At 43.0% G+C, this 25,529-nt stretch overlaps 1 protein-coding gene across 1 annotated transcript in view; it reads left to right on the top strand.

Annotated features, from left to right (window-relative positions):
• The window catches only part of LRRC8D (leucine rich repeat containing 8 VRAC subunit D), a 52,713-nt gene extending 35,637 nt beyond the window's left edge, over positions 1-17,076 (top strand). Inside the window, exon 3 of the mRNA XM_058030397.1 lies at positions 10,844-17,076. Coding sequence (XP_057886380.1) covers positions 10,846-13,407 — 2,562 coding nt within the window. The 5' untranslated portion in view covers positions 10,844-10,845 and the 3' untranslated portion in view covers positions 13,408-17,076. The remainder of the gene's footprint in view (positions 1-10,843) is intronic.
• Positions 17,077-25,529: the final 8,453 nt, after the last annotated feature.

Below are 25,529 nucleotides of genomic sequence, written 5' to 3'. Positions count from 1 at the left end.
CATAATGTTAAGCCTTCTCAAAGATTGCAGTGCATTAAAACGTTAAATTTGATTATACTTTAATCAGGCTGTTATCCCACTTTTTTTATCTTTTTCTGGAAGCCTGAGGGAGTTTGGTTTTTTGCTTTGAATGTTACAGCCACAAATGCTTATCATTGCCTAACAAATAATCACTTTTAGATTGTGAGCCTTCAGGGGCAAGGGTTGTCTGCCCACTCCCTGCTGGAGGGCCCTCAGTGCAGAGGTTACTGTTCCAGCTGGAGCATTTGAGTCACATCATAATACAAATTTAGCAATAGTAAATATTTAAATTGCAGGTTGTATGGATCTGTTAGTGCTGGTGAATCGCATCAAGCAATACAATGGAACCTTACTGAACGTTTTGGCAGAGATGAAAACTTGCTTCTTGTTAGAGAAGGAATGCTGTAATCACTGGTAGGACAGCAAGTCTTGGAACATTCTTTTTGTTTTTAAAGCAGTGTTTTGAATGGTGTTTTGAGAAAATAAAGCTTTAAAAGGAAGGAGGTGATCTGAACTCATCAGCAAAATTTCAAAAGAGCTCCCAAAAATGTGTTGAAGCGCAATTTCTTTTTATGTCAAATTACTGAAGTACACACCCTGAACCAAACAATTATGGGACTAGATGGACTAAGCAAATAGCTTATCTCTTACAGAAAGCAGCTTAAGTTTGGAAGAGGAAAAAGAATTATAGTAAACTTAAATAAATCCCTTTGAGGATAAATGCTGCTTCAGCTGCAGGCATTTTTCCTGGCATGAAACCACTGGAGGTTCAGCTATTGGAAGCTTGGCAGGAATGTGGCAACATTAATAACTCATCCTTCATCTGCTGATCAGAGTTTTATGTGAGAATCATCATTGTTACCCATCTGGCAGGATGTGTGAGGTGTAGGAGATCTCTGTGCTTGATAAAGAGCAGGTAGGGTTGGCAGCAGGCTGGCAGCTGTGTGTGCTGCCTGCGCTGGCTTGGGGCACACATCGTGCTCAGGGTGTCAGGGGCTGCTACCTCGAGTAGTTTCTGAGACATGGTTTACAGCTGGACCTTGGCTTGAGCAAGGAAGTATCCCCTTCTCCCTGGGGATAAAAGAAGCTGTGTGACATTTAAGTTGAAACAAAGTTAGTTGTGCCATAAAGAGTGGAGAGACTGTATTTGAAAATTGAGGGTGCAGCTTATTTATTGAGCTGTAAACTAGCATTTTAATTTTTTCATCAAAGCAGCAGAGTGAGTAAAAGGAAAGGTGGACTTTGAGTGTGTTTTTCCATATCCTGATTCTCAGCTGGATTTAAAGCACCTTCCGACTGCTCTTGCTAGAGAAAAGCTCTTAGCAGAAACAGAGGAACTCTGATGTGTGAGTAGGAGGCTTGTGTTTACATGTAGCTTCTTGTGTCACTGGGCACTTTTTTGTGTGTTTGCATATGTGTAATTTGCTTTTGTTATTTTAAGTTTTTAATATATGTGTGACCTTTCCTGGTTTGCTTTTAGCTAATGGGTATAATGATAGTGCCACTGCAGATATTTGAAATACAGTAGCTTGTATGTGTGCAAATCTTTATGAAACTTCTGTTCAACATGTAACCCAGAGAGAGTCACTGCGTTTGCAGGCTGAAGAGATGAACCAGCTAAGATAGGGAACAATGGAGCCTGTTCTTTAGTTAAAGGAACTTTTTGTCTCTTCTTGGCTCTAGATCTCCATGAGGATGCTGTAAATGTTCCAATTCAAGGTTGCTCACATGTCCATTGAAATAAAAGGAAGGAGAAAGTATTCATTGAAAATCATTTACTTCAGTTACTCAGTAAACCTGCTTCCATATGGATGGGAATGCAGTTTAGAAATTAAGTAAAATAAGACTTTAGTACCATGAGCTAAGGTACTAGGGAGAGTTCATTTTGTGCTGAAGAGGGGCTATTAAAATCTGCAGCAGAGTGAACTTCAGCAACACATTTCCTTCTCTTTGGATGGCATTCCTCCTTATTCCTCCGGTACGTTTAGGGTGTGCAGTTAGAGCTACTAATACATTCTGTAATAAGATTTGTATCTTTACATTCTGTGGCTTAAAATCACCAAACTATCAGCTCCATGTATGCCAGGTTCAATTTCTTACCACTTTGAAGTTGCTCTAGTTCCAAGTGGGTTTGGAAGGGAGGAGACAGACAGACTGGCAGTGTGTGTGGCTGTGCATCAGAGAAGAGTATTTTTCAGAGGAATTGCATGAGTTTGAGTGCTGTCTCTATCTGAGATAAAGCAATTTTGTGTAACAAGCTTTGTAGCCATGTGGACTTATTTATGTAAAAAGGAAATTTGAATAACTTGGATGTAAACCATTTTTTACTGTTCTGTTTTTCAGATTTCTAAACTGAAAAGGAAATAAAAGTTTGTTACATTTTTACTTTTTTTCTCTCCCAATCATTTAAATTTATTTTTAATTGTATTGCTGGGTTGTTTTTAGTGATAAAAAACAGCCTCTAGGGACAAGAGTTACCAGATGTGCTTTATTTTGGTGCAGCTTGCTTTTGCAACTTGATAAATTCCCAAAGTGCTCTGGTTAGTAGAAGTGCCAGATGTTTACTGTGTGTTCCTCTACTTCTGATAGTGGTCATGAAAACACTGCAGAAACCTCATGGCCTAAAAGATAGGGGAACAGCAGATTTAGAAATGACAAAAGGATTAAATATTTACAGTTGACAGCAAGCAGCTGTTGGTTTATTGTGTGGTGTAACTTCTGATTGCATTTTACATCCATGCCATTGCAGGTTAAATGTGCTTCAGTTGTGTCTGCACTTGAGTAAAAGGGCTTGGTGTTAAACTTCCTGCACACACAAGTTGGGTGTCGTTTCAAGATTGCTGCTCTGGCTGTTTTGGGAATTCTGTGAAATGAAATCCTAAGTGTCTGCTCACTGTCGTTTCTCTCTGGCTAGGTGAAACAGAAAATGCTGTTGCAGATTTGGTTACTCAGCCCTGGCTGTGTGACTTTGATCGCTGGGAATGTGCTGCCTCAGATAAAAGGAGGATGAATTGGCATTGCATAAATAAGAGGGGCTGCAGCAGCAGTGTAAGGTGGGAGTGCATGTGCAGGGTACATCCAAGGTGTGTTCTCTGCCTTCCTGTGCCAGGTCCTTGCCACTCTGCTGCAGCATTTCTGTCCTGGCAGCTGTGCCCCTGAAATGCCTGTGCATTCATGGACTGTTGCTTACAGGTATGAAGAGCATCTTAATTTGAGGATTTACCCTGCTGATGTCTCATTAGCCACCTCTTCTGGTTTCTTGCACATTGCCTTGCTAGGTGGTTTGTTTTGTAACTGTAAAATCACACGTGGTTAACTGACTTCAAGTGGAGCACATCTAATCCTGATCTCTTTACCAGAGAAGACCACTCTCTCCAGTCTTGTTTGCTTCTCCCATCTCTTCTCTGCTGCCCTTCATGGTCCCTGACCCTGCTAACCTGTGAGAAGTAAGGATGGAGTGGTGTGGCTGCTTGGGTCTCCCTGAGCTTTCTGAAGTGTACTGGGCACCTGATCTGCACTCTGTAGCCTGGGGATAAATGTCAATAAAACCTGAAGCTAGCACTTTTTGTCCAAGCAGCTCTTTCATAAGAGCATGCTGAGGATTACTGCACTAGGCAAAGTGAGAAGTTACTCATTTTATGTGCTCTGTAGACACAGAATTTGCATGCAGCAAATACAGAGGTAATTAATAATAATAATTAATTTTGGGGTTTTTAAATCATTTTGGGATGAATAATTTTGATGGTTTTTTGGGGAGCTTTAATTATGTTAATAATCTTTGGATGCTTTGTGGAACTACTCCAAAATGTAAAAATGGGCTCCTGTTTTGAAAGTCATCTTTAAATAGACCTTTCCAGTCATTTGCAGCAAGGCAAGAATGAGGTAAGATTTGACAGTTTATGGTTAGGGAAAGAATGGCTGCTAATACTGCTTTTTAAATATCACATTGATTACAAAACCATTTGTGTAGAAGTGGTGTATGGCACTAGACCTTCAAAGAACTGGTAAACAAGGAAGATTCAGTGTAAACACTTAAATAGCAGCATCTGAAAGTAGGTTAGAGTGTTACACAACCTGAATAAGCCCAGCTTTGAAGGGCAGCAATTTTGAAGATTTTAAAAAAAGAAAAAAGTGGTTTTTATAGATTTCATTTTTGTAAGTGGTACTAATTTGACATTGATTATGTAAAGAATCTTATTTTTGTCTCCAGCTTACTGCAGCCTAATATTTCTTTATGCAATCCAAGAGAAATAGGATTTTGATAATTTTTTATTTTGCAAGTTACTGTCAGTGAGGTTCATGCTGTTCATAAAGGTGATGCTTTCTTAACTGGAGAATGTATTTGCAGACTATGTCAGAGATTATATATATTATGTATATAAATATAAAGGCATATATATAGAGAGGCATTATATATCTGCTTTAAGAGAAAGTCCAAAATTATAGCTGTGCAGTTTGGGCAGTGGGATGGGGGAGCTGGGGAGATGGGCTAGATGTGGGGGATTTTGTTTGGTTGCTTTTGTTTCTCAAACAGTGAGTGAATGAACTATTATTTCATTAAAAGCTATTGTAGAACTCTTGTTCCTTAGTTGAAATGTTTTCCTCTATAGGAAATATCCTTCCAGCTTTGTGTTCAATGCTTTCCTTTTCCTCATCATCCATTACAGGGCAGCCATACAAAAATAATCCAAACTAGATCTTGCAGATTAATTTCAAATGGGTAGATTTGGTTGCTGTCAGGTGTTTAGGGAAGAAACAGTAAGTGGAAATTCTTGTCATGCTTATTGGTAGAAAGAAATGATGGAAGTCTTTTTCTATGCAGTTTTTTATATTAAATCTGGTTTTGATTTTCCAGAGATAAAAGCACTGATCAGGACATATGTGATAACATAAGCCCCATCATGGTGTTAATGTTCTGCAGTGTCTTCCATCACTGAAGTAGCAACAAAACATTTCCTATAATAGAGAAATACTGTAAAAGCACCCATGTTGTGTTTTCCTGTGAAATGCTTCCTGGACTTCTCAGGCAATAGAGACATTCAGTGCACAAATCCATGCTTAGCTGAATTTTGGGGGTTTGTTTGCAGGCTGGCTGAGAGGAGGAGCTGTAGTCACAGTTGTACCTTCAGCTGCTTTTGTAGCTTGAGTGGGCTCAGGTAAAGTAAAGCACAATAATCCCTTGTGAAATAAAATGTCCTCTTAGCCAACCTATTAGGACAGGCTAGGGACAGTTTTAGTATTCCCACCTAGTTCAGCAGGGCGCTTATCCTCTGCTACTCGATCCCAAAGCCTACTGGTGTTAATCCTTCAGTTTGTTTCAGACTTGTCATCTCAGAAACTGAATAACCAATGCAGGCATGGATCTGGATGTGCTCAGAATGCCTAACCTGATTTTTAGACCTTCCTGTATGTCTTTGTGCATCATTTCACAAGGGTCTTGGGGCTTCTTATATTTGGTTCTGTGGAAAAGGAAGTAGGAAAAAAAGGATAGTGCCATCATTTTGATGGCAGATTGTCCATGGAACAATTGATACTGGCAGGGTCCTGGCTAACAGGAATCTCATATTCTTATCGCATTATGGTCAAATAGTCTGCTTTAATAGGATATTGCAGAAGTAGAAATGGTTGATGGAAAGAGACAACAAAATATACAATGGAAATTAAATTTAAACTTATGGTCACTTGATCAAAAACAAGCTAGCAATGCCTTTTAGTTATGGGAAAAATTTTCTTCTCCTTAATTTCCTGTGGGAAGGGAGAGAACAATTTTGTTAGTAGCAGCACTTTTTAGCTAGAAATGTTGAGGGTTTTTTTAGGAAATTCTTTACCAGATGCAGTAACAAGGCGGATTCAAGAATCTTTTTGTTTCCTGAAACAAAGTGGACTTGTTTGGAGTCTTGGGAACCTGAGAGTGAATGAGTGTATCATGTGCTACAATTCTCCTTTTATTTGTTTGTTCTGACTTTGAATTTGCTTTAACTTTAAATATGCTTTTAAGACAGGAGGGCCAGGGAGTTACAGGACAGACAGTTTTTATCTGTAAGTACAGGAAGAAGTAGGATGTAAATAAACATTAGTGACATACCAATCTGCTGCTTCCTTTTCTGCTAACTTCTGTGTTTAAGCTAGAGCAGTTTCTTATCCCAAATATGTCCATTTTGTATTTCAGCAGTTATAGTCTGAAATGTGTCCGAAATTCACCAGGCTAATCACATTCTGATCTCTTTCTATTACAGCTTTTATTTAAGACTAATGAAATTATTATAATTAAGTGTAATGATATGTTAAGAATACTGATTTATTAAATTAGTTGCTACCCTGACTGATTTACTGTGGACCTATGACAATTCCATTGTCATTGTTTATATTTTTCTCTTTATATTCCTGTTTCACTGTAACTTGTATAACTGCAAAATAAACTAAGTAAGTTTAATTCTAGAGCTCCAAATCACACTACTGCACTACTTTCAGAACTTCAAGTTTTTCCACCTTAAAGTATTAGAAGGTAGCAAGAAACAGCTCTGCTTAAAACAGTTGCATTTATTTAGGCTAAAAAAGTTTGTTTCAGGAGAAAGAATACACCCAGTAGACACCTAGAAGTGATAGATGGAGCTGAAAGAAGTTGATACTATCCTAGGGTACTATCCTGGGACTGGAGACAGGGTTTGGGAGGTAAAAAAGGTTATTCGTTAAAATTAAAGGCTTTATGTAGCTGTGCAGCCTCAAGGATCATACTGCAGTATCTTTGAATTTAAATCTATGCTTATGAAAACTAAACAAAAATGTGCTATTTCAAAAAGGAGTCTGTCCTGACTTTCCATATTAGGAGTGAGAATTTCTCTTCAAGAACCTTACTTTTCTAGTGTGGATCTCTTTTGAATTTGGGTATGTCAAAGCCCCATGTTCTGCTGACCCTCAAGGTCCATTTGGTGCCTTGTAAGCCCTGAAAAGGGCTGAAAGAAGGGCATGTTTTCACATGAGAAATCAGGTACTTTAACATTTCAGCTGCACAGGACTTTGTTCTTCAGTTTGACCATCTGCTCACAGATGTTTTCTGCATTGGGGTTGTGGGTAGAGCATGCCATGACTGGTTTTGAGGGGAGACCATCTATTGTTGCAGGCTCTGCCAGACAGACTGGCATTTGCATCTTTCTTTTTTCTTTCTTTTTTCCTTACTTCCAAACAGTGTTACAGTTACAGTGTTATCACTGTAACTTACAATGAAACTCAAAGCCCAATTTGTCACTCTTAAAAGGAGTTGAAAATTAGTACTGAAAATACTCTCCACCTACTGTAAGGAATATTCTAGACAGTAGGTTTCAAAAGCTTTGAATAGTTTAAATTCAAAAGGAATAAAGAAAATACAAACCCATTACCATACTGTACAGACCTGTTGTTCTAAGTGCCTCTTAATTGTTTGATTTCTAAGTGAGTGCAGAAATATAATAAAAGTTAACTTCTATGGTTATTAGTTTAGTAATATCAAACACCAATACATGTTATGATGGATTTAAGAGAGAAAATACCAAATTTATTTGCAGCGTGTCAGAATGTGTCTTATATTGTGTGTAGGTTTATAGTTTTTCATTTTGGTTTTAAGACTCAGAACATTAAACATTTTGGACATGTAAGGAGGCAAATCTGTTTTCAGCTCTTGGAACTGATTTTTACTAGCTAGAAAAAGGTCTGTCTTTTATGAGAGCGTTAGTAATGCGACAGAGGAGTTTTTTGTTTTATAACTGCTAATCTCTGCCAAAACAGGAGCTCTTCTCTGAGTATCAGTAACTTGAAAGAAAAGATGTGTTCAGAACATTGAATGTGCTGCTTCTTGGTGTAAAGCTCCTGTTACACCATGCTTCCTACAGCCTCACAAAGAGGATTACTCAGGCTCTGTTGTCCCTCCTAACCTTTTTGGGAATGATTTTGTGTGTGCAAGACAGAGGTCCTGCAGAGGTGATTGTTAACTTTTGCTTTTATTGCTGTTCTTTCTAAGTCTTCAGCTGGAACCACTTTGCTCTGTCATTTCTCTTCCCTTATTTCAGTTGTTCAGAGCAGTCATGTCTGCAGTGCCTGGGTTTCCATCCTTTGTCCACGTGTTCTCTTTGCTTCATGGCAGAAGCAAAAAAGTCCCCTTCTTTCTGTGAAAGGAATTCTGGGGGCTGTGCCCCAATCCGCAGTGAAGGAACTTCCCACGTAGTTAGCTGGTGCAGAGTTGAGAGAAAGGCTGGCCCCAGAGGAGCAGGCAGGAGCAGCTGCCCATGTTTGCTCCAGCAGTGAGCTGGTTCCTCCTTCCCAGCCTGCTCTCCTGCACCACGGGACTCGTCCTTGTGTGCCTTGGCTTGGTGCTCTCCTGCTGAACGCACCTGCTGGGCAGAACTTCTGTGGCAGCCAGGATATGTGAGAGCACAGTGAAAACAGCCTGGACATGGAGAGTATGCCTTCCAGAGAGCGTCCTAGAAAGAAAAAAATCTATTTGGGGGAAAAAGTCACCTCTGCTGTTGCTTTGTGGTTCTCCTGTTCTGGGCAGGTGACAGACAGTTGGGCCCTAGGAGTTAGGAGGGTCCTTTTTATCAATCTGTTCACATTAGCACAAATGGCTAATGCTGTTCAAGTGCACACTGTTACTGTTTAAATGTCATAGGTAGCAACTCCAGGGCAAGCAGTCATGCTGTGACTCAGTGCAGGTGAAGCACTGGGAGACATTAAAGATGGGAGTCTGTAGCCAACTTCCAAGTCAGGCACTGTGAGGCTTTGGTAGCTGGGGTGTGTTACTGGTTGGTGTCCTTCAGCACTTTGTGCAGCAGCTGCAGCCCTGGGCAGGTGTGTGGGGGCAGGCTCAGGAGCCTCTCAGGAAGGGGATCCTTGCGGAGCTGGGAGGATTGTAAGACCTCAAAAACTTGTAATGAGGGAGGAGTATATGACGTTCACTTGCCCAAGAAAGTGAGAACTGGAAGCTCCTTCTGCTGGTTCCTTGAGAAACTCAGCCCTAACTTTTAAGTTTTGGCAGCTGTGCCAAGAGCACTGAGATGAGTGCTGCAGTGAGATAAAGTCCTTTCCTCTCTGGCTGCCTCCACCAGATCGCAGGCTTGGTATGCAAGACTGGTAAAAGCTTCAGGGAGGAGTGTGGGAGGGCAGGGGCTGGGTATCTCCCTGTGTTGGAGGAGACACTTTGATGGTGAGCTCTGTGGTAGTAAAGACAAGTGCTGGCCTTTCTCACAGACTGAGGTGTGGGAGCTGCTTGTACTGGTGTGGGGAAGCAGGGTGCTAGTGCATGGCTTTTACCATATAGGCAATTGCTGGTATTTGAATTCTGTGCGTAGAAATGTCTGTTATCCAGAAATAATTAAATTATCTCACTGTATATATGTTGCCTCTGACACTGTCCTTTATGATGTGTAAGGTGCAGGTCTGTATGAATTGTTGCGCTACAAGTTAAAAATAATAAATCAAATGCACCTTGTTACTGCCTGCTGTGATCTCCTTGGGCTCTGCTAAGCTGTTCATGTCCCAAGCAAGGGAGACAGACTCTGTGGGATAGTGTACATACTATCTCCTTCCCAGCTGCATGTGTGCACACAAGCTAGATATTTTTCTTTAGAAATGGCAACTTGAGTCATAAATTCAGCAGTCAAAATGATGATTTTACCACATCCTGCTTGCGCAGGAAGCTTATTTTTTTTAAAGCTGATTGAAGATGATTACTCCATTTTTTGTCAAAACAAAAAGCAAAGCAAGTTGCTTAAAGCTGCAGAGAGGTTTGGATTCCCCATGGTCAGTTTGCTGCTTTGTCTCACGTCCATATGTTTAAGACAAAGTGAAAGCCTTGCAGTCAGCTCCTGTCCTACTGTACTAACTGGCTTCCTGTGATCACTAGATGTGGTAATATCTGAAAAAATGTTTTCCCTATTAAAAAGAGTTGTGCAGTTTGTTCTTGGTTAGCTGGGTTAAATCAACTGGGGAGAAAAATGTATACAGTACCAATATTTGGTCCAATCTTAGAATAAATGGTTTGGGTGGGAAGGTTAGTAAACATAGTATCTATTTCCAACATTACTGCCATGGGCAGGGATGCCACTCACTAGATTAGGTTGCTCAAGTCCCCATCCAACTGTTTTTTACTTTAAAATATCCAAGTATATTAAAAAGGATTGTGCCAAATGTTCACATAGTGACTGGAAGGCTTTCACTTGTGCTGCAGTGATACTTAAAAGGGAAAGGAGCCAATCAATCTGATAAGACATGCAGATGCTCAGGGGGAAGAAGTGGAAGATACCGTGTTGTGCTAGATTAAAACAAATGAGAGACCTTGCTGATGATGTAACGAGACCTAAAATGTGCTGTCCCAAGTCATGAGCAGAGTGCAAAGTATTGAGAGAAATGCTATTTTGTTTAAATGCAAGGTACTACAAAATACTGTTAGTGCTGGATATTTTGTGCTCAGACTTAAGCAATCATTTTTACAGAATTGGATGTTGTGCTCTGTAGTCTATTGTTTCTCTTCCTTTTATCAATATATATCAGATACAGTATTATACCTTTCAGATATTTCACTTGCACAGAGCAGGCTTCAGTGCTGTGAAGTGGCAAAGATACATAAACATGGTGTGGCCTGAAGTAAGAAGCCTTCTGTTTTGCTAAAATACTTCATTGTTTTGCTTTTGGAAAAACTGTTAAGTGGCATGATGGAAAATATACAACAGGCAACAAAACATTACAAAAGAGAAACCTTCTGAGGTTGTGTATGTCAAGCTGGGATTGTTTTTAAATGGTAAAATTAATGCCCTCAGTCAATAACAGTGACTTTGTCTTTGTTCTCTTATAGGAATGTTTACCCTTGCAGAAGTTGCATCGCTCAGTGACATCCAGCCAACTTACCGTATCTTGAAACCATGGTGGGATGTATTTATGGATTATCTCGCTGTTGTTATGTTAATGGTTGCCATTTTTGCTGGAACCATGCAGCTGACAAAAGACCAGGTGGTCTGCTTGCCAGTTTTGCAGTCTACTGTAAATTCAAGAGTGCAGCCTGATACAGCAGGGAAGGCTGACTTCACCACTGTTGAAACAACCACTGGTCAAGAAGAAGCGTCAATGAGAACTGTTTCCTTTGCCCCCACTGTAACACCTGACATTCTTCTGAGCAGAGCTACCCCTTCTCAGTATCAACCCACTGAATCAGACCAGGAGCTGAAGAAGGAGCAGAAAGATTCCTCAGGCCGTAAAACAAATTTGGATTTTCAGCAGTATGTATTTATTAACCAGATGTGCTATCATTTGGCTCTTCCTTGGTACTCAAAGTATTTTCCCTATCTTGTTCTCATCCATACTATCATTTTAATAGTCAGTAGTAATTTTTGGTTCAAGTATCCCAAGACTTGCTCAAAAATTGAGCATTTTGTGTCTATACTGGGGAAGTGCTTTGAGTCTCCTTGGACTACAAAAGCATTGTCTGAAACGGCATGTGAGGACTCTGAGGAGAACAAACAGAGGTTAACTGGTGCCCAGTCCCTGCCCAAGTATGTTTCCACTAGCAGTGATGAAGGAAGCCCAAGTGCCAGCACTCCCATGATAACCAAATCTGGCTTCAAATTTTCAGCCGACAAGCCGATGATCGAGATTCCCAGTGTCACGATTTTAGATAAGAAAGATGGAGAACAGGCCAAGGCGCTGTTTGAGAAAGTCCGGAAGTTCCGGGCTCACGTGGAAGACAGCGATCTGATTTACAAGCTCTACGTTGGCCAGACTGTCATCAAGACTGTCAAGTTCATATTTATTCTCTGCTATACTGCAAACTTCGTCAACACCATCAGTTTTGAACACATCTGCAACCCAAAAGTGGAGCACCTGATTGGCTACACACAGTTTGAATGTACACACAATATGGCTTATATGTTGAAGAAGCTGCTTATCAGCTACATTTCCCTCATCTGTGTCTATGGTTTTATCTGCCTCTACACGCTTTTCTGGCTGTTCCGGATACCTTTGAAAGAATACTCCTTTGAAAAGGTCAGGGAAGAGAGTAGCTTTAGCGATATCCCAGATGTCAAAAATGATTTTGCATTTCTCTTGCACATGGTGGATCAGTATGACCAGCTGTATTCGAAGCGATTTGGTGTCTTTTTGTCAGAGGTAAGCGAGAACAAACTGCGTGGGATTAGTCTGAACCATGAATGGACTTACGAAAAGCTTCGGCAGCACGTCTCCCGCAACGCCCAGGACAAGCAGGAGCTGCATCTCTTCATGCTGTCAGGGGTCCCTGATGCAGTGTTTGATCTGACAGATCTGGATGTGTTGAAACTGGAGCTGATTCCTGAAGCGAAAATTACAGCCAAAATTTCCCAGATGACAAATCTTCAGGAGCTTCATCTGTACCACTGCCCTGCGAAGGTCGAGCAGACTGCCTTCAGCTTCCTCCGGGACCACTTGAGATGCCTTCATGTGAAATTCACAGATGTCGCAGAAATTCCTGCGTGGGTGTATTTGCTCAAAACCCTCCGTGAATTGTATTTGATAGGCAACTTGAACTCTGAAAATAATAAAATGATAGGGCTTGAATCTCTTAGAGAGTTGAGACACCTTAAAATTCTCCACGTGAAGAGCAATTTGACCAAAATTCCCCCCAATATCACAGATGTAGCACCACATCTGACAAAACTAGTCATTCATAACGATGGCACTAAGCTTGTGGTACTCAATAGCCTTAAGAAAATGACAAATGTTGCAGAGTTGGAACTGCAGAACTGTGAACTGGAGAGAATTCCCCATGCCATCTTCAGTCTCTCTAACTTACAAGAACTGGATTTAAAGTCAAATAGCATACGCACAATTGAAGAAATTATCAGTTTCCAGCATTTAAAAAGATTGACTTGTTTAAAGCTGTGGCACAATAAAATAGTCAGCATTCCTTCATCCATTACTCACATAAAGAATTTGGAGTCTCTTTATCTCTCCAATAACAAACTTGAAACCTTACCTGCCGCAGTGTTCAGTTTACAGAAACTTCGGTGTTTGGATGTAAGCTACAACTCCATTGCGGTGATTCCAGTGGAAATAGGTTTGCTTCAAAATCTTCAGCATTTTCACATCACAGGAAACAAAGTCGACATTTTGCCAAAACAGTTGTTTAAATGTGTTAAATTGAGGACTTTGAGTCTGGGACAAAACTGTATTACCTCAATCCCAGATAAAGTAAGTCAGCTGTTGCAGCTGACTTACCTGGAACTAAAGGGAAACTGCTTGGACCGTCTGCCAGCTACACTGGGGCAGTGTCAGCTTCTCAGGAAAAGTGGGCTCGTAGTGGAAGATCACCTCTTTGACACTTTACCCTCAGAAGTTAAAGAGGTGTTGAATCAAGACACGGGCATTCCCTTTGCTAATGGGATTTAGACTGAGGTGAAATGCTCTGGTAGCTGACTTCCAAATGGCAAATGATAAAAAGTATGGCAACTGTGAGGTCATCTGTTTTAGAAAGCAGAATTCCTTGGAAGGCAGAATTACTAGCAGGTTTAGAAGTGCAACTGAGTGTTCAATGTTTGCAGTGTTTTAAAAGTTCATTTCCAAAATTTTTGAGAGGATAAAGAACCTTAATAATCTCAATTCTTTTTTCCTTAAATTGTTTGTAACTTGGATGCTGCCGCTTTTGAATGTTTACAAATTTGCTTGCCTGCTTAAAAGTAAATGATTAAATTGATGACCTTTTCTTACTATGCAAGTTATTCCTTAAGGTCTGGTTTTACTTTAGTGCATTATGGGGAGACAAACCAAGGCTAAATGTTGTATGTGGTATGGGCCTAACAGCACTTGAAACACAGGTTGAATTGTGTTGTTAGTGTTTACCTGTCCTTGGCAAATAAAACCAGTTTGGCTGTGATTTGAACTGCACCAGAGCCACCATTTTCCTGCATTAAGGTATGTGGTTTCATAGAATCATTTAGGTTGGCAAAGACGTGTAAGATCATTGAGTCCAACCATTAACCTAACACTGCCAGGTCCTCCATGTCCCTAATCACTATGTCTGTGTTTTTGTTGAATGCTTCTGGGGATGGTGATTCCACCACTTCCCTGGGCAGCGTATTCCAATGTTTGACCACTCTTTCAGTGAAAAAAATTTTCCTAATGATCTATCTTAGCACAACTTGTGTCTTTTTGTGCTACTGCTTGTTACCTGGGAGAAAAGACTGGCCTCCACCTTACTACAGCATCCTTTCAGGTAGTTGTAGGGAGCAATAAGGTCCCTCCTGGGCCTCATTTTCTCTGGGCTCAACACCCCCAGCTCCCTCAGCCAGTCCTATCAGGACTTGTGTTCCACACCTTCACCAGCTCCACTGCCCTTCTCTGGACACTCTGCAGTACTTCAGTGTTTTGCATCAGTCCAAGTGTGTTTGCCATCATTCTCAAAGCCTCACGTTTTTGGGTGAGATTCCTTCTGTGGAAGTCCCTCACCCTGGCAAAGGCTGGTCACCTTCCTGCAGCTGATCTCCCCCTCAGCCTCCACAGTGCTCCTCTGTCCCATGCAGCAGTGGGTGGCAAAAGGCAGAATATTGCCGTGTGGCTTTCAAGTTGGAGATAGTTTTGATGTTTGTGCTCTTTTGGAAGGTGACTTTGAAAGCCATTAAACACCAAGTGACTTTACTGCTCATGTTTTGCTCTTCTGAGTTTTTATCTGGAAAACTCGAGGCGTTTTATGAGTTGGTGATTGTTCTGTTTCACCGCCCTGGCTTAGGATGTGGGGCGTCATCTCCATTTACCAGACTAGTAACAGACATAACATCTGCTTTTTCACTTAACCGTGATTAAGCTTTATCATCTATTGTGGTGTCTTCCGCACCTGGGCTTTACCATACCCAGCCCAACTAATCTGATGTCTTTGAAGACTTACTCACTGTTAGAAATCCTCACTGTGTGCCAGATAAGTCATCCAATAAAGAAAAAAGCTGACAGCAGTGAGCTTGGGTTTGGTCTTTTTGTTTTTGGTTTTTTTTGGCCTTTTTGGTGGTGTTTTTTTTTACTGAGTTTGCATTGCCAGAACCATTAGAGAAATATAATCCATTAAATCTGCAAAATCATCAGTTGTAAATCTCAGTCATTTACATTCCATGTGTGCAGAAAAGAAGTACTATGCTGGGAGATGACTGCATGATTACTCATGGTTTAAACACAATTCCCTATTGTAGTGTGGTCAGGACTGAACTAGTCTGTAGTTCAGGGGACTGTTCTTCTCACACACAAATCCTCATGCACAGTGATTTCCACTGTAACTTCACCAGAGCTGCCCTGACTTACACCACTATTAACGAGCAGATAGCTTAGGCCTAGAGGCATTGAGCAGGCAGGAACATTTCAAATACTGCTCTTAGAAGTTTTGAATATTTTATTGTTAATAATTTACTGTTAGTCATGCTGAGAGGACTGTTCTCAGCTGTAGGTAGCAGTCTCTGAATACATACCTGCACCACATGTTTATGTATCTCAGAGGACCAGTTTATGAATAGTGGTTTTCCTATTTCTCATGGGGATACAGTCTGTTTTCCACTTGCCAGCAGGTAGTAAACTTGGGATGTTGACAGTTTTGCAACACCAAGTCACAGGTTGGGCAGAATACTTGGAGTTACTGATCTGTTCTCCACTGGGAAACTTAGTGCAAATCCTCAGATTCTTTTTTTTTAAGTAGAAGTTAAGGCTGCAGCGGACTTTTCTTTTTTTAAGAAACTCTTTCATTTGTTTATTTTTTGCACATAGATCACTTTAAAATTGCTGGACTATTGACTCTTTAGAAAAACTGTGGACTATACTATTGGTGTATGCTTTGTATTTGCTGTTGAGTGTCATTTCAGTTTCCAAGAAATTGTGTGTAGGAGGGAGGAAGAATTGGAGGATGACAAAATGATTAAAATACTTAGAAAAATAGTTATATTTTTAATCTTTTTCCCCATTTTTTAATAGCAGAGTCGCACAGAACGTGGCTGTGTATTGATCTAGTTTTTAAAAGGTGTTTTTGGTGTTTCTGATTCTCCTGCTGGCCCTACTGATGTTCAAAAAATAAACCCGTGTCTAATTCATATGACTATGTTATACTCAAAAATTAAACCCATGTCCACTTAATGAGTATGGTATACATAACTTAGACCACTGTTTTGAATAGTTAGTAGCCAACTGTATGTCTTTAGATAATTTCCTCCAAAATAAATGTATGTTAAAATTAACATACTTCTAATGCTTGCTTAGCATAAGCTCCATTCTTGTTTTTAAGAGATCTTTCTCAGAGTGGGGAGGACCTTCCCAGCACCCCCATGTCACTTCCCCCCAGTCCTTCCTCCTCTTTGTGACTGTTTATAATGTTCCTGTTTCCTGCGTGTCAACTGACACAGTTTTGCTTTAAAGTCTTGGAAGTTCATCTCTTTTCCATGTAAGGCATGTGAAATATATTTTGCATTTCTATTTGATTTAATAAATAAGATGTTTATATCTTCCTCTAATCTATTTTTTTTAATGGGTGAAAAGTGTGTTTGCATAGTAAACTCTCTGATTTCAAGTACCTCATGCTGAACTTGTTCTGTGGTGCCTGTACTCTAAGAAATATGAAGAGGTATGAGTTGCTGCTCCCAGTAAATCCTGTAGGTATGTTTCTGTCTAGAATGCAGTACTTCAGATTTTTTCTTTTCATGTACACAATCTAAATGACCTAAATGTTTTTATTTGGCTAATCAAATTCTGCAGAACACGTGTATGGCCCTGGAAGAAAAACCTGTGTTTGTTCAAATGAGAGGAAGTAGGAAATTGCCTATTCTGTTTGCTTCTGCCACTGTAACTCATTTTGGTGAAGGCCCTTTAGTTTTCCAATTGACCTTTTGGAAACTGCTTCCAATGATGCAAACTGAACAATGACATTTCTGGGCAGGCATCAAGCCTCTTGGTTTAAGGGAAGATGGTGACACTCGTGAAAGGCTCTCTGCTGCTACCATAAATGGCTTTGCAGTCCTGAGCTGCCCTCCCTGGTAGCAAAGCAGGGTGCCCAGGTGCTGTACATCTTGTCTGAGTATGGGGGTTCTGATTTGTGGGCTGCATTTTTAATAAAAATCTTACAGAAATAGCCATATATTGTGTTTCCATGGATGTGCAGAGAAACCAGTGGTGTATGGTTACATGGAGGCAGTGGATTAGATTCCTTTACTTAGGTTGACCAAAGCAGGTGCTTCTGTAGCTGTGCTGTTGACTGTCGTTGTCATTTCTTACAGGATCTGGCTTTCAGACTTCTCAGTTCACAAGACAGGGAGTTGAGCAGGAAACCTGACAGTCCCACATGTAACTGCTTCAGCTTATTGTGAACTTGACAAATGGGGCTTCTGTTGAGTCTTTGGGTTGTGACCCTGTGAAGGGTGCTAAACATGAGAACAGAAGTCTCAGATTTGCTGAGGGATCTCAGTATTGATAGTAGAGCCATGGGCACAGTGGGCTGAGGGGAGCAGAGCCATGGGCACAGTGGGCTGAGGGGAGCAGAGCCATGGGCACAGTGGCACTGGGCTGAGGGGAGCAGAGCCATGGGCACAGTGAGACACTGGGCTGAGGGGACAGAGCCATGGGCACAGTGACACAGTGGGCTGAGGGGACAGAGCCATGGGCACAGTGGCACTGGGCTGAGGGGAGCAGAGCCAGGGGCACAGTGGGCTGAGGGCAGCAGAGCCAGGGGCACAGTGGCACTGGGCTGAGGGGACAGAGCCATGGGCACAGTGACACAGTGGGCTGAGGGGAGCAGAGCCATGGGCACAGTGGCACTGGGCTGAGGGGAGCTCATCCAGGCAGCTGTCACCAGTGTGATGGGATTGTTTTCTATGCAGCAGCTGGCCTCAAACCATCATGGACCATGGCACTGCTTTTCAGTCCAGAGCAAGGAGGGATGCTAAGCATTTCCTGTCTGTAAGCTGTGGATTTGTTAAAGGAGGTAAAATGCCTGAATGATTGTGAAAAACACAAATCATGCAGAAATTGTCATGTAGAAGGATTCAAGAGGCAGTCTCATCATTAGCTGCATGGCAGAGCCATGTCAACATGTTTCTAATGTGTGATCCCGGCACAATTTGATTTAGACAGCAAATCACCATCAGTCTGGGCAGGACTAGAAGGTACCTCAGGATGTCTTTAAGCCTGCCACCCTGCCTCATGCAGAACTAAGGTTTCCTGACTCATTACTGCCAGATGTTGGTCAATATTAGAATGGGCTAGACAGTGATGGAAATTCCACCTTCTCTAGGCAGGCTGTTTACTTAATCATCTCTGTGTTGAAGAAGCACAGCAAGAGAACTGCTAATGCTCTGTTTAAGGCAAACCAAATGGTTAGAAATATATTGACCTATTAGCTTGCAGAAGTACAGCCAAACAGACTGTGGATACGCTGTGTGGATATGTTGCATCCTGAGCAGTTTGGGCAGACTGAAGTTCAGGATTCCTTTGAGAAAAGCCCTGAGGGACAGCTTGCATCAGTTCAGTTACAGATACAGCACAAACAGTTCTGCTTTCCAGTGACAGCAGGGCCAACGACCGTGCAGTGCATCCATGACTGGTCTGCCTTGTCTTAGCCTAGAAACTGATATCCTTGCCCTTGCAAAGCCTGGGTGCTTTGTTTCTTCAGAAAGACATTTTATGAAGGCGTTTAAATAAAGTTTATTGAGCAAGTTTACTGTAGGAACATGCAAATTGATCCTTAAGATTACCAAATTTGAAAGATTTGAGACTAGTTCTGTAGTGATTTTGACCCTGGCACTAATCCCTTGCCTCCCTCTGTGAATTGATGAAATTACTGCACAAACTAATGATTTACCCAAATGGTTGGCATTTCAGCACTACAGCAGAGTTCCCAGTTCAGGCTGGCTGCTTGTGCTTATACAGCGTGCTCAGCTCTTAAACCAAAGGCATCAAACACTGAGGTTGCAAAACCCTGTGGGTTCATGCTGTTACCAATTTCCCAGGACAGCAAATCATTCCCCATGCTGCTCAAAGGAGGGTAGGCTGTGTCACTGAGTGCAGTTGTTTCTGTAGCAAAGATGAGGCTGTAGAATTAAGCTCAGAAAACAGATTTTCCAAGCTGATTACAAACACGCACTCTTTCCATGATAAAAGTCATGAGAGATGTCATTTCTGGCTGAGATGCTAAAAATAGTTCCTGTAACTGAGCCAGGCATGGGTGCAGAAGTGGCAGCTCTGTAATGCTGCACATCAACACAATACAACTCAAGTGAGGATCTTTAAAACCACACACCCTGGAGTTTGGCCAGGCTGCATCTCTCTCCCTTCCCTGAAGAGAACAGCCCCTAAGCCCTTTTGCAATTACTATCACTGGGACCTTTGTTCTGTCTTGCCTCCGACAGCACATTGCCCCTTGGTGCTGGAGGTAACACAGGGTTATTGGTTTAATGATGACTATTTGGGAAGAAAGCCATCTTCTAAATTAACACCACAGTTGCTTGCAGGAAGTCTTCCAGCACAGAGCAGGTCTGTTCCCATAAAATGAACATGCTGTGCCCATAAACAATAAAATTTCAAGTTAGGACTGGGTTGTGTAGACCATTAGGAATAAATGCATGGACACGTTGCTGTTCTGCTAATCAGTTCTGGGTATTTCTGCTGCTTCACGTGGTTTGTGAAAATGGATTTTAAAACCATTTTCCCTAACACCATGCTGCAGCAACTCTGGAGCCAACCTTGTTGGCCTGGGGAAGGCAGGCTTACCCCAGAGGGTGATGCTGGAGGTGCTCTGGCAGAGCTGAGGTGGGAGAAGGTCTGGGTGTTGTGGCTGCTGCCAGCACCCTATGGAGGGTTCACTCTTCTGGGGAAGCCAGATTTACCTCACTCCTCCTGAGACATCTATGGGAGATGCCATACAAGAAAGAGTGTGCCCTTAACCAAAAAATAAAGGGAATACTGTTGAATGAAACATGCAATGTTTCTGAAAGATGAAGATTGTCATAACAGGAGGAAATGCAGAATGAGTGGGAATAAATGGTCCTGAGAGGAGGTAGAGCCCCCACCTCTGGCTTGGAATTTCAGAAGTTTCAGAAAGATAAGTGTAAAATCTGGAATGTAAGTTACAAGTGCTCCTGCCTAAAGCCAAGTTCAAATTCTCATGGCATTGTATGACTTTGCCATTTTTTTCTATTTTGTTTCCTGGAATCTGTCCCCTCTGGCTGTCAGAGCAGTGGCTCAGGGTGCCTGTGCAGCTGGCTGCTGAGATGCTCTCCGTCCCCTCCTGCTCCGTGCCAGTGTCCGTGATAAGCCCATCCTGGCACTTCTCCCAGCAGGGCCCTACCCGGAGCTGCAGCCCTGCCCTGCAGAGAACCCCGGCACTGCCGGGGCCAGAGCCTAATCTGGGAGCTGCAGCTTCCCCCGAGAGGGATTGTCCTCCTCGGGCCGGCAGGCGGAACCGGGTGGGGCAGAGCTCTGCAAGCCCGCCTGAACCTCCCCCAGCTCCCGGGGCTGCTCCATGGAAGTGCTGGGGCAGGGGGTCCTGTCCGTGTCCAGCTCACACAGCTGGGGGAGCCACCTTCTTTTGCTGCCCTCCAAGGAAGGGGCTGCCATGACATCCTTACATTGCCATTTCCACAGGCATACCCATGGCTCCTGCAATTTTGTGTCTCAAAAGTCTCCCATGTCACTGTTGTGACATTGGCTGTGTGTTTCTAACCCTGTTCAGGGAGGATGCAGAGAACACCTGATGATTGTCACAGCCTGTTCTGCAGTGAGTGCTTCTCCCCCACCCTTATTTTTCTCTGCTCTGGGTTAAACCTCCTCCTTCAGTAGTTTGTAACTCCTGTTTCTCTCCTCTCAATCCTCTCAGTTTACCAAGTTTGATAGAAGCAGTGTTGGGATGTGGGACGCGGGCTGAGGCCTCCCAGTGTAGAGCCCTGACCCTAAGGATGGACACACAGCCAGAAGGAGTCTCCCCAGGAGTGACAGTGTCACCCAAAGTCTGGTTTGCCCACCCTCCATGTGGCCACGACTTCCTGGTGCCCTCCAGAGAAAGGGAATTCAGAGATCATTTTCAAGGTGCCTTTGGTCTGGGGCTGGTCAGGGCAGTGGCAGGATGTTGCACAGGGTCTGCTGCCCTCGTTTGCTGTTTGGCTGCTCTGAGGTCCAGGGATACATCTGAAGGTGGTGGTTGGTCTCCAAGCCCTCCAGGCTATTACCTGTAATGACAGTTTTATTGTGGAGCTCTTCCCACACTGTAGCTGCAAGAATATCCTGTGGATATAAAATGCTGGCAAGTGGGGACTCTTGAGTGTGTATCCAGGTCTGTAGGGCTGTAATGAACAACAGAGCTGGAAACCAGGTGCCTTTCAGGGCCTCAGGTTTCAAGCTACTGAAACTGCGAAATGTGCTTAACAAAAAGCAAAGGCCAGCTGGGTTGTAAATTGCTCACTGTCAGTATCAGTTTGTGTATTTGAGACCTATGAAAATGCCAGCATGATCTGGCCCAGGAGAATGAGATAGGTTTCTAGCTGTCTTTGTACTAAGATCTCGTTAAGTAAATTGGCTTTAGAGTTGAGTGTGTGTGCGGTGGCGCTGTCCCTGCGAGTCAGCACTCGTGTGGATGAATAATTGTACTTGGGAATGTTCCTCAAACCTTCAGAGCTGTCTGTGGCTGAGTGCATGTTCCTTTCACCACAGATTTCAGCCTTCACCCAGAGCACAGAGGTGTTTTCCCCAGGTTCTGCTGATCTGAAACCCCAGGGATTCAGTGTCGTGTCTGCAAGGCAGAGGTCAGCTCCAGGAGCCCACACAGGCATTGCACAAAGGAGCTTCCCCTCTCAGGGACCTCTTCTTTCAGTTTAGGACCAGTAAAGCTGACAGGCTGCAGTTTTGAACTAGAACTCTGCAGAAGAGGGCTTAATTAAAACATTTTTCTGAAGTAATTAAAAAAATGTAAAATAATCATGTAGACAGCAGCTAGAGCATAGTTTGAAACCTGCCTTTCTCCTCCCTGCCTGGAATTCAAGTGAATCTTGGCCACATCTATCCCAGAACAGCTCCCAGCCAGGCTGTCTCCGAAGGAGTTGCCCCCCAGAAGAATTACACCCACTGTGAAGGTAATTTCAGAGGAAGGCAGGCAGGGTTATTGCCCTATGTACAGGTCCTTGTGCCTGTGGAGCTTTGTTTGTGTTTCTTCTTGCATTGATCAGCCTCAGCAACATCTTTAACTCTGAACAGATTTGTTTAATTAAATATTTTTAACATTCTTTCACAGGGCTTCTAAGTGCTGAGTGCCCCAGAGGAGCTAGCAGCAGACAGCATGGGTTGTGAAACACTGAACAGCCTTGTTGGGGCTCTGAGGGTCCAAAAAATAACAATTTAGCTTTACATTCTGCTGCTCTCCTCACCAGAGTGAGAAGGGGCTGGTAATGGAAGAGACCTCAGAGGTGTAGCATTGCTGTGGTTTTGTTAGGCAGCAGTCAGTGCTCCTGACAGCCTGAAGGGCTGCTGCTATTATTAGCAAAATGGGGGTGATGGTGTGATTAGCTCTGTGCAAGACTTGAGTTCAAAGAAGCTTAAAGGATGGACAGATGCACACTGGACTAGGCATTGGATATTATAAAACTACGTCAGTCCTGTGTGATGTGGAAAAAAGTGTGTAGATGCTGGTTCTCCATTTGTTATCCTGCTGGCCACAGCATTTCCAGTGCTTAACAGCAAATGGGCCTGAGTGTGAGCGGCTGCTCCTCTGTGTATGGGAGTGGAGCAGGTGGGCTGCCTGGGATGGATTTCTCGTGCTGTGATGTGTAGTGGGGCTGGGCCATTTACAAGGACTTGGGTTAAAAATGCCCTGAGCCCCAAGATCATTGGCCCTCAGCAGTCCCACTGCCTGCAGGGGTGTCTCCTCCTGTCAGTAACTGTTAATGACATTTTGGAGAAGAAAAACAACTCATTTTAGTACAAAAGTATTTTGCTGTGGTGCTGTTTAGGAGGTTTAATGTGAAATGCCTTGCAACAGGATATTGGGGATGATACGAGTTTTCTTGGTCTCAAGAGGATGCAAAGGAAATTCATGGGAGAGAGCTCAAGGGAAGATTAACAAATACATGGAAACTACCTCTGCTGTGGTAGGCCCTGGCTTGTGCCCCGATTTCCGTATGATCTGCAGCACCTCCTGTAAGGAAGGGAGGTTCTCCCACAGTGTCGTGGTGCAGAGCATCTTCCCACCAGGAGACACCACAACTACAACGTGCTCACACTGCAGGGCACACAGGATAGCCACCAGCCTCAGGCATGGTTTCAACTCCTCCATCGTGACACCTTTATTACAGGCTGCTTGGGATAACTTTGTGTGACAGGAAAGCTAAATTCCCTGTCCTTCTCTGTCTCGTTTTTGTCCATCCTTCAGAGCATGTACTTATTTTGCTTTTTCCAGACCAGCCAGCGGTGTCATCTGGGCACACAGGCTCCATCTGCTCAGAGGGGAGAGGCTTTACTCCTTGGTGTAAGCCACAGCCTTTAATAGATACTTCTTTGATTGTGTCACACAAACGCACCCAAACGTGCTCCCGGTTTGGGGGCTCCTCCCTGGTGTCATGGTTTAACGATGGCACAAACTTGTCACTTCCTTGTCAACCCAGGACACCCGGCAGGACCTCTCTCCTCCCTGCTGCTTGTAGGATGCTCCATCATTTGCTGGCTCCTGAGTGTTCTGAGCTTGTGTGGCCTTCCGGGACTGGCTCCAGTGTGGGCAGGAGACAAGGATGGGACTTCAGTCACTGCAAAGGATGGCAGAGGATATTTGAGTTGTACTCCTGGTCACAGAGGGGGAGAAGGGACTGCCAGATACCCCCATTGTCCCTGATTTGTGCTAAAGACAGGCATGTCCCTCTGGCCTGACACATGGAGAGGAAGGGATAGATGGCTGGTGTCTGGCTATTGCTGATTTTGTCTCTCCAGAGCCCTGTCCATAAAAGGGCCCAGATGGGGCTCCTCCACCTCACGTGCATGCTGAGGGGTGCTGAGGGGTGTGCTGATTTTGGGGCAGAATGAACCAACAGTTTCGGAGCTCTTTCGAGCTGACTTAAAAATGCAAAGTCTTTTTCAGACTGAGCAGACAGAGACCTACTGTCTCCTGGAGCAGGCACATTTGGAGATGCAGCTCTTGTTTCCTTCTATGAGATTTTGCACAAAGGCAGTGGCAAAGTGGCTGTCAAAGGCCAGGGGGATGGAAATTTCCTGTTTCTAATGTTGCAGGGTTGAAGTGAGGCACAGCTTGTGAGATTAATGCAGTGATTATGAGGAGTTTGGAACTGGTCCTAACACATCACAGAAAGCAAAGAAGTCCTGCAGTTCAGTGTGCTGACTGTTCCCAGGCTGTTCTGCCTCTTCACTGCTCACCTCCTGAAGCTCTGTCATACAAAGCATGTGGTTGAATGAACTCCAGTGAAACAATCCTAAAAAACCTGGGTTGCTTCTCAGAGCTTCATCGCTAACTGGGGTAAACTGCTCCTGCTCTAACCCCTCTTAAAGAACTTTTACCAAAATGTTTGTTCTGAATTCCTTTAGCTTCACATTCAAAATTAATTGAAAGTTGTTTTTTTTTCCAGACGACTCTTTTGAAAACTTCAGACTTGAGCCATTGTGCATGGTAGCTCTGATTTCAACCTGCTAAAGTTTGACAACAATATCTGCAGTTTTTTATTTTCTCTTCCCTGGGCATTTTATTTTGGTTTCTTCTTTTTTGCTGCTGATTTGGAACAGGAAAAAATTCTGGCTAAATTCTTCCTCCCAAATAAAATCTAGTGCAAAACTTCTCATCTGAAGGAACCATTCTACTGTATCGTTCTGTTAGTATGTGGGGAACATTTTCTTCCTGAACGGATGTTACTGTACATTTATTCTAACTTTATCAGAAAAAAACCCACTCTCTAAAATTCAGGGCTGTTCTGGAGATGTTGCTATCCTTCATTAACTAATTTGCTGTTTTACTGAAACCACAGAATTGTGGGGAGCATTTCTGTGCCAGGCCTTCTCAATGCCCTGGTTGTGCTCAGGTAAGTACTCAGTGCTGCAGGGGTTGTACAACTCAGTCCTTCAGCTTCTGTAAGTATCTTTTCACAAGCTCTAGGATCAGGATTCATACCTGCAATGCTTTTACTTTGATGCAGTTCTCTTAAGTAGTAAAGCACTGTGCATGGGCTGTTTATTGGGGAAACACTGTGGCTTCAAACTCTGCAAGTGAAACTCTGTTTTATTGATTTTCACTGTTCCAGGCATACCAAGAGAAAATAGAAACACCGTATACAGTGTGGATCTTCAGATGCCATTTGGGGATAAATATTTACACGAGTTACAGGTAAAGAAATGTGCTTGTGGCTGAAAAGAAAGTCCAGTCTTTATGTTGTCCCCCTGTCTTTGCTGATCTGGCTCAGCCAGGGAAATAGCAGTGAGCACATGGCTGCTCAGCCCTGCCCTGGCACCCGGACCCAGAGCTACACAGGGAGCTGAGAAGGGAGGTCACTGCTTTGCTCTGCTCTGTGTGTTGG

Source organism: Melospiza georgiana, chromosome 9 (assembly GCF_028018845.1).
Source record: "Melospiza georgiana isolate bMelGeo1 chromosome 9, bMelGeo1.pri, whole genome shotgun sequence".
Taxonomy (NCBI): Eukaryota; Metazoa; Chordata; class Aves; order Passeriformes; family Passerellidae; genus Melospiza; species Melospiza georgiana.
The sequence above is the reverse complement of the archived record's forward strand: the minus strand, read 5'-3'. Positions and strand labels throughout refer to the sequence as shown.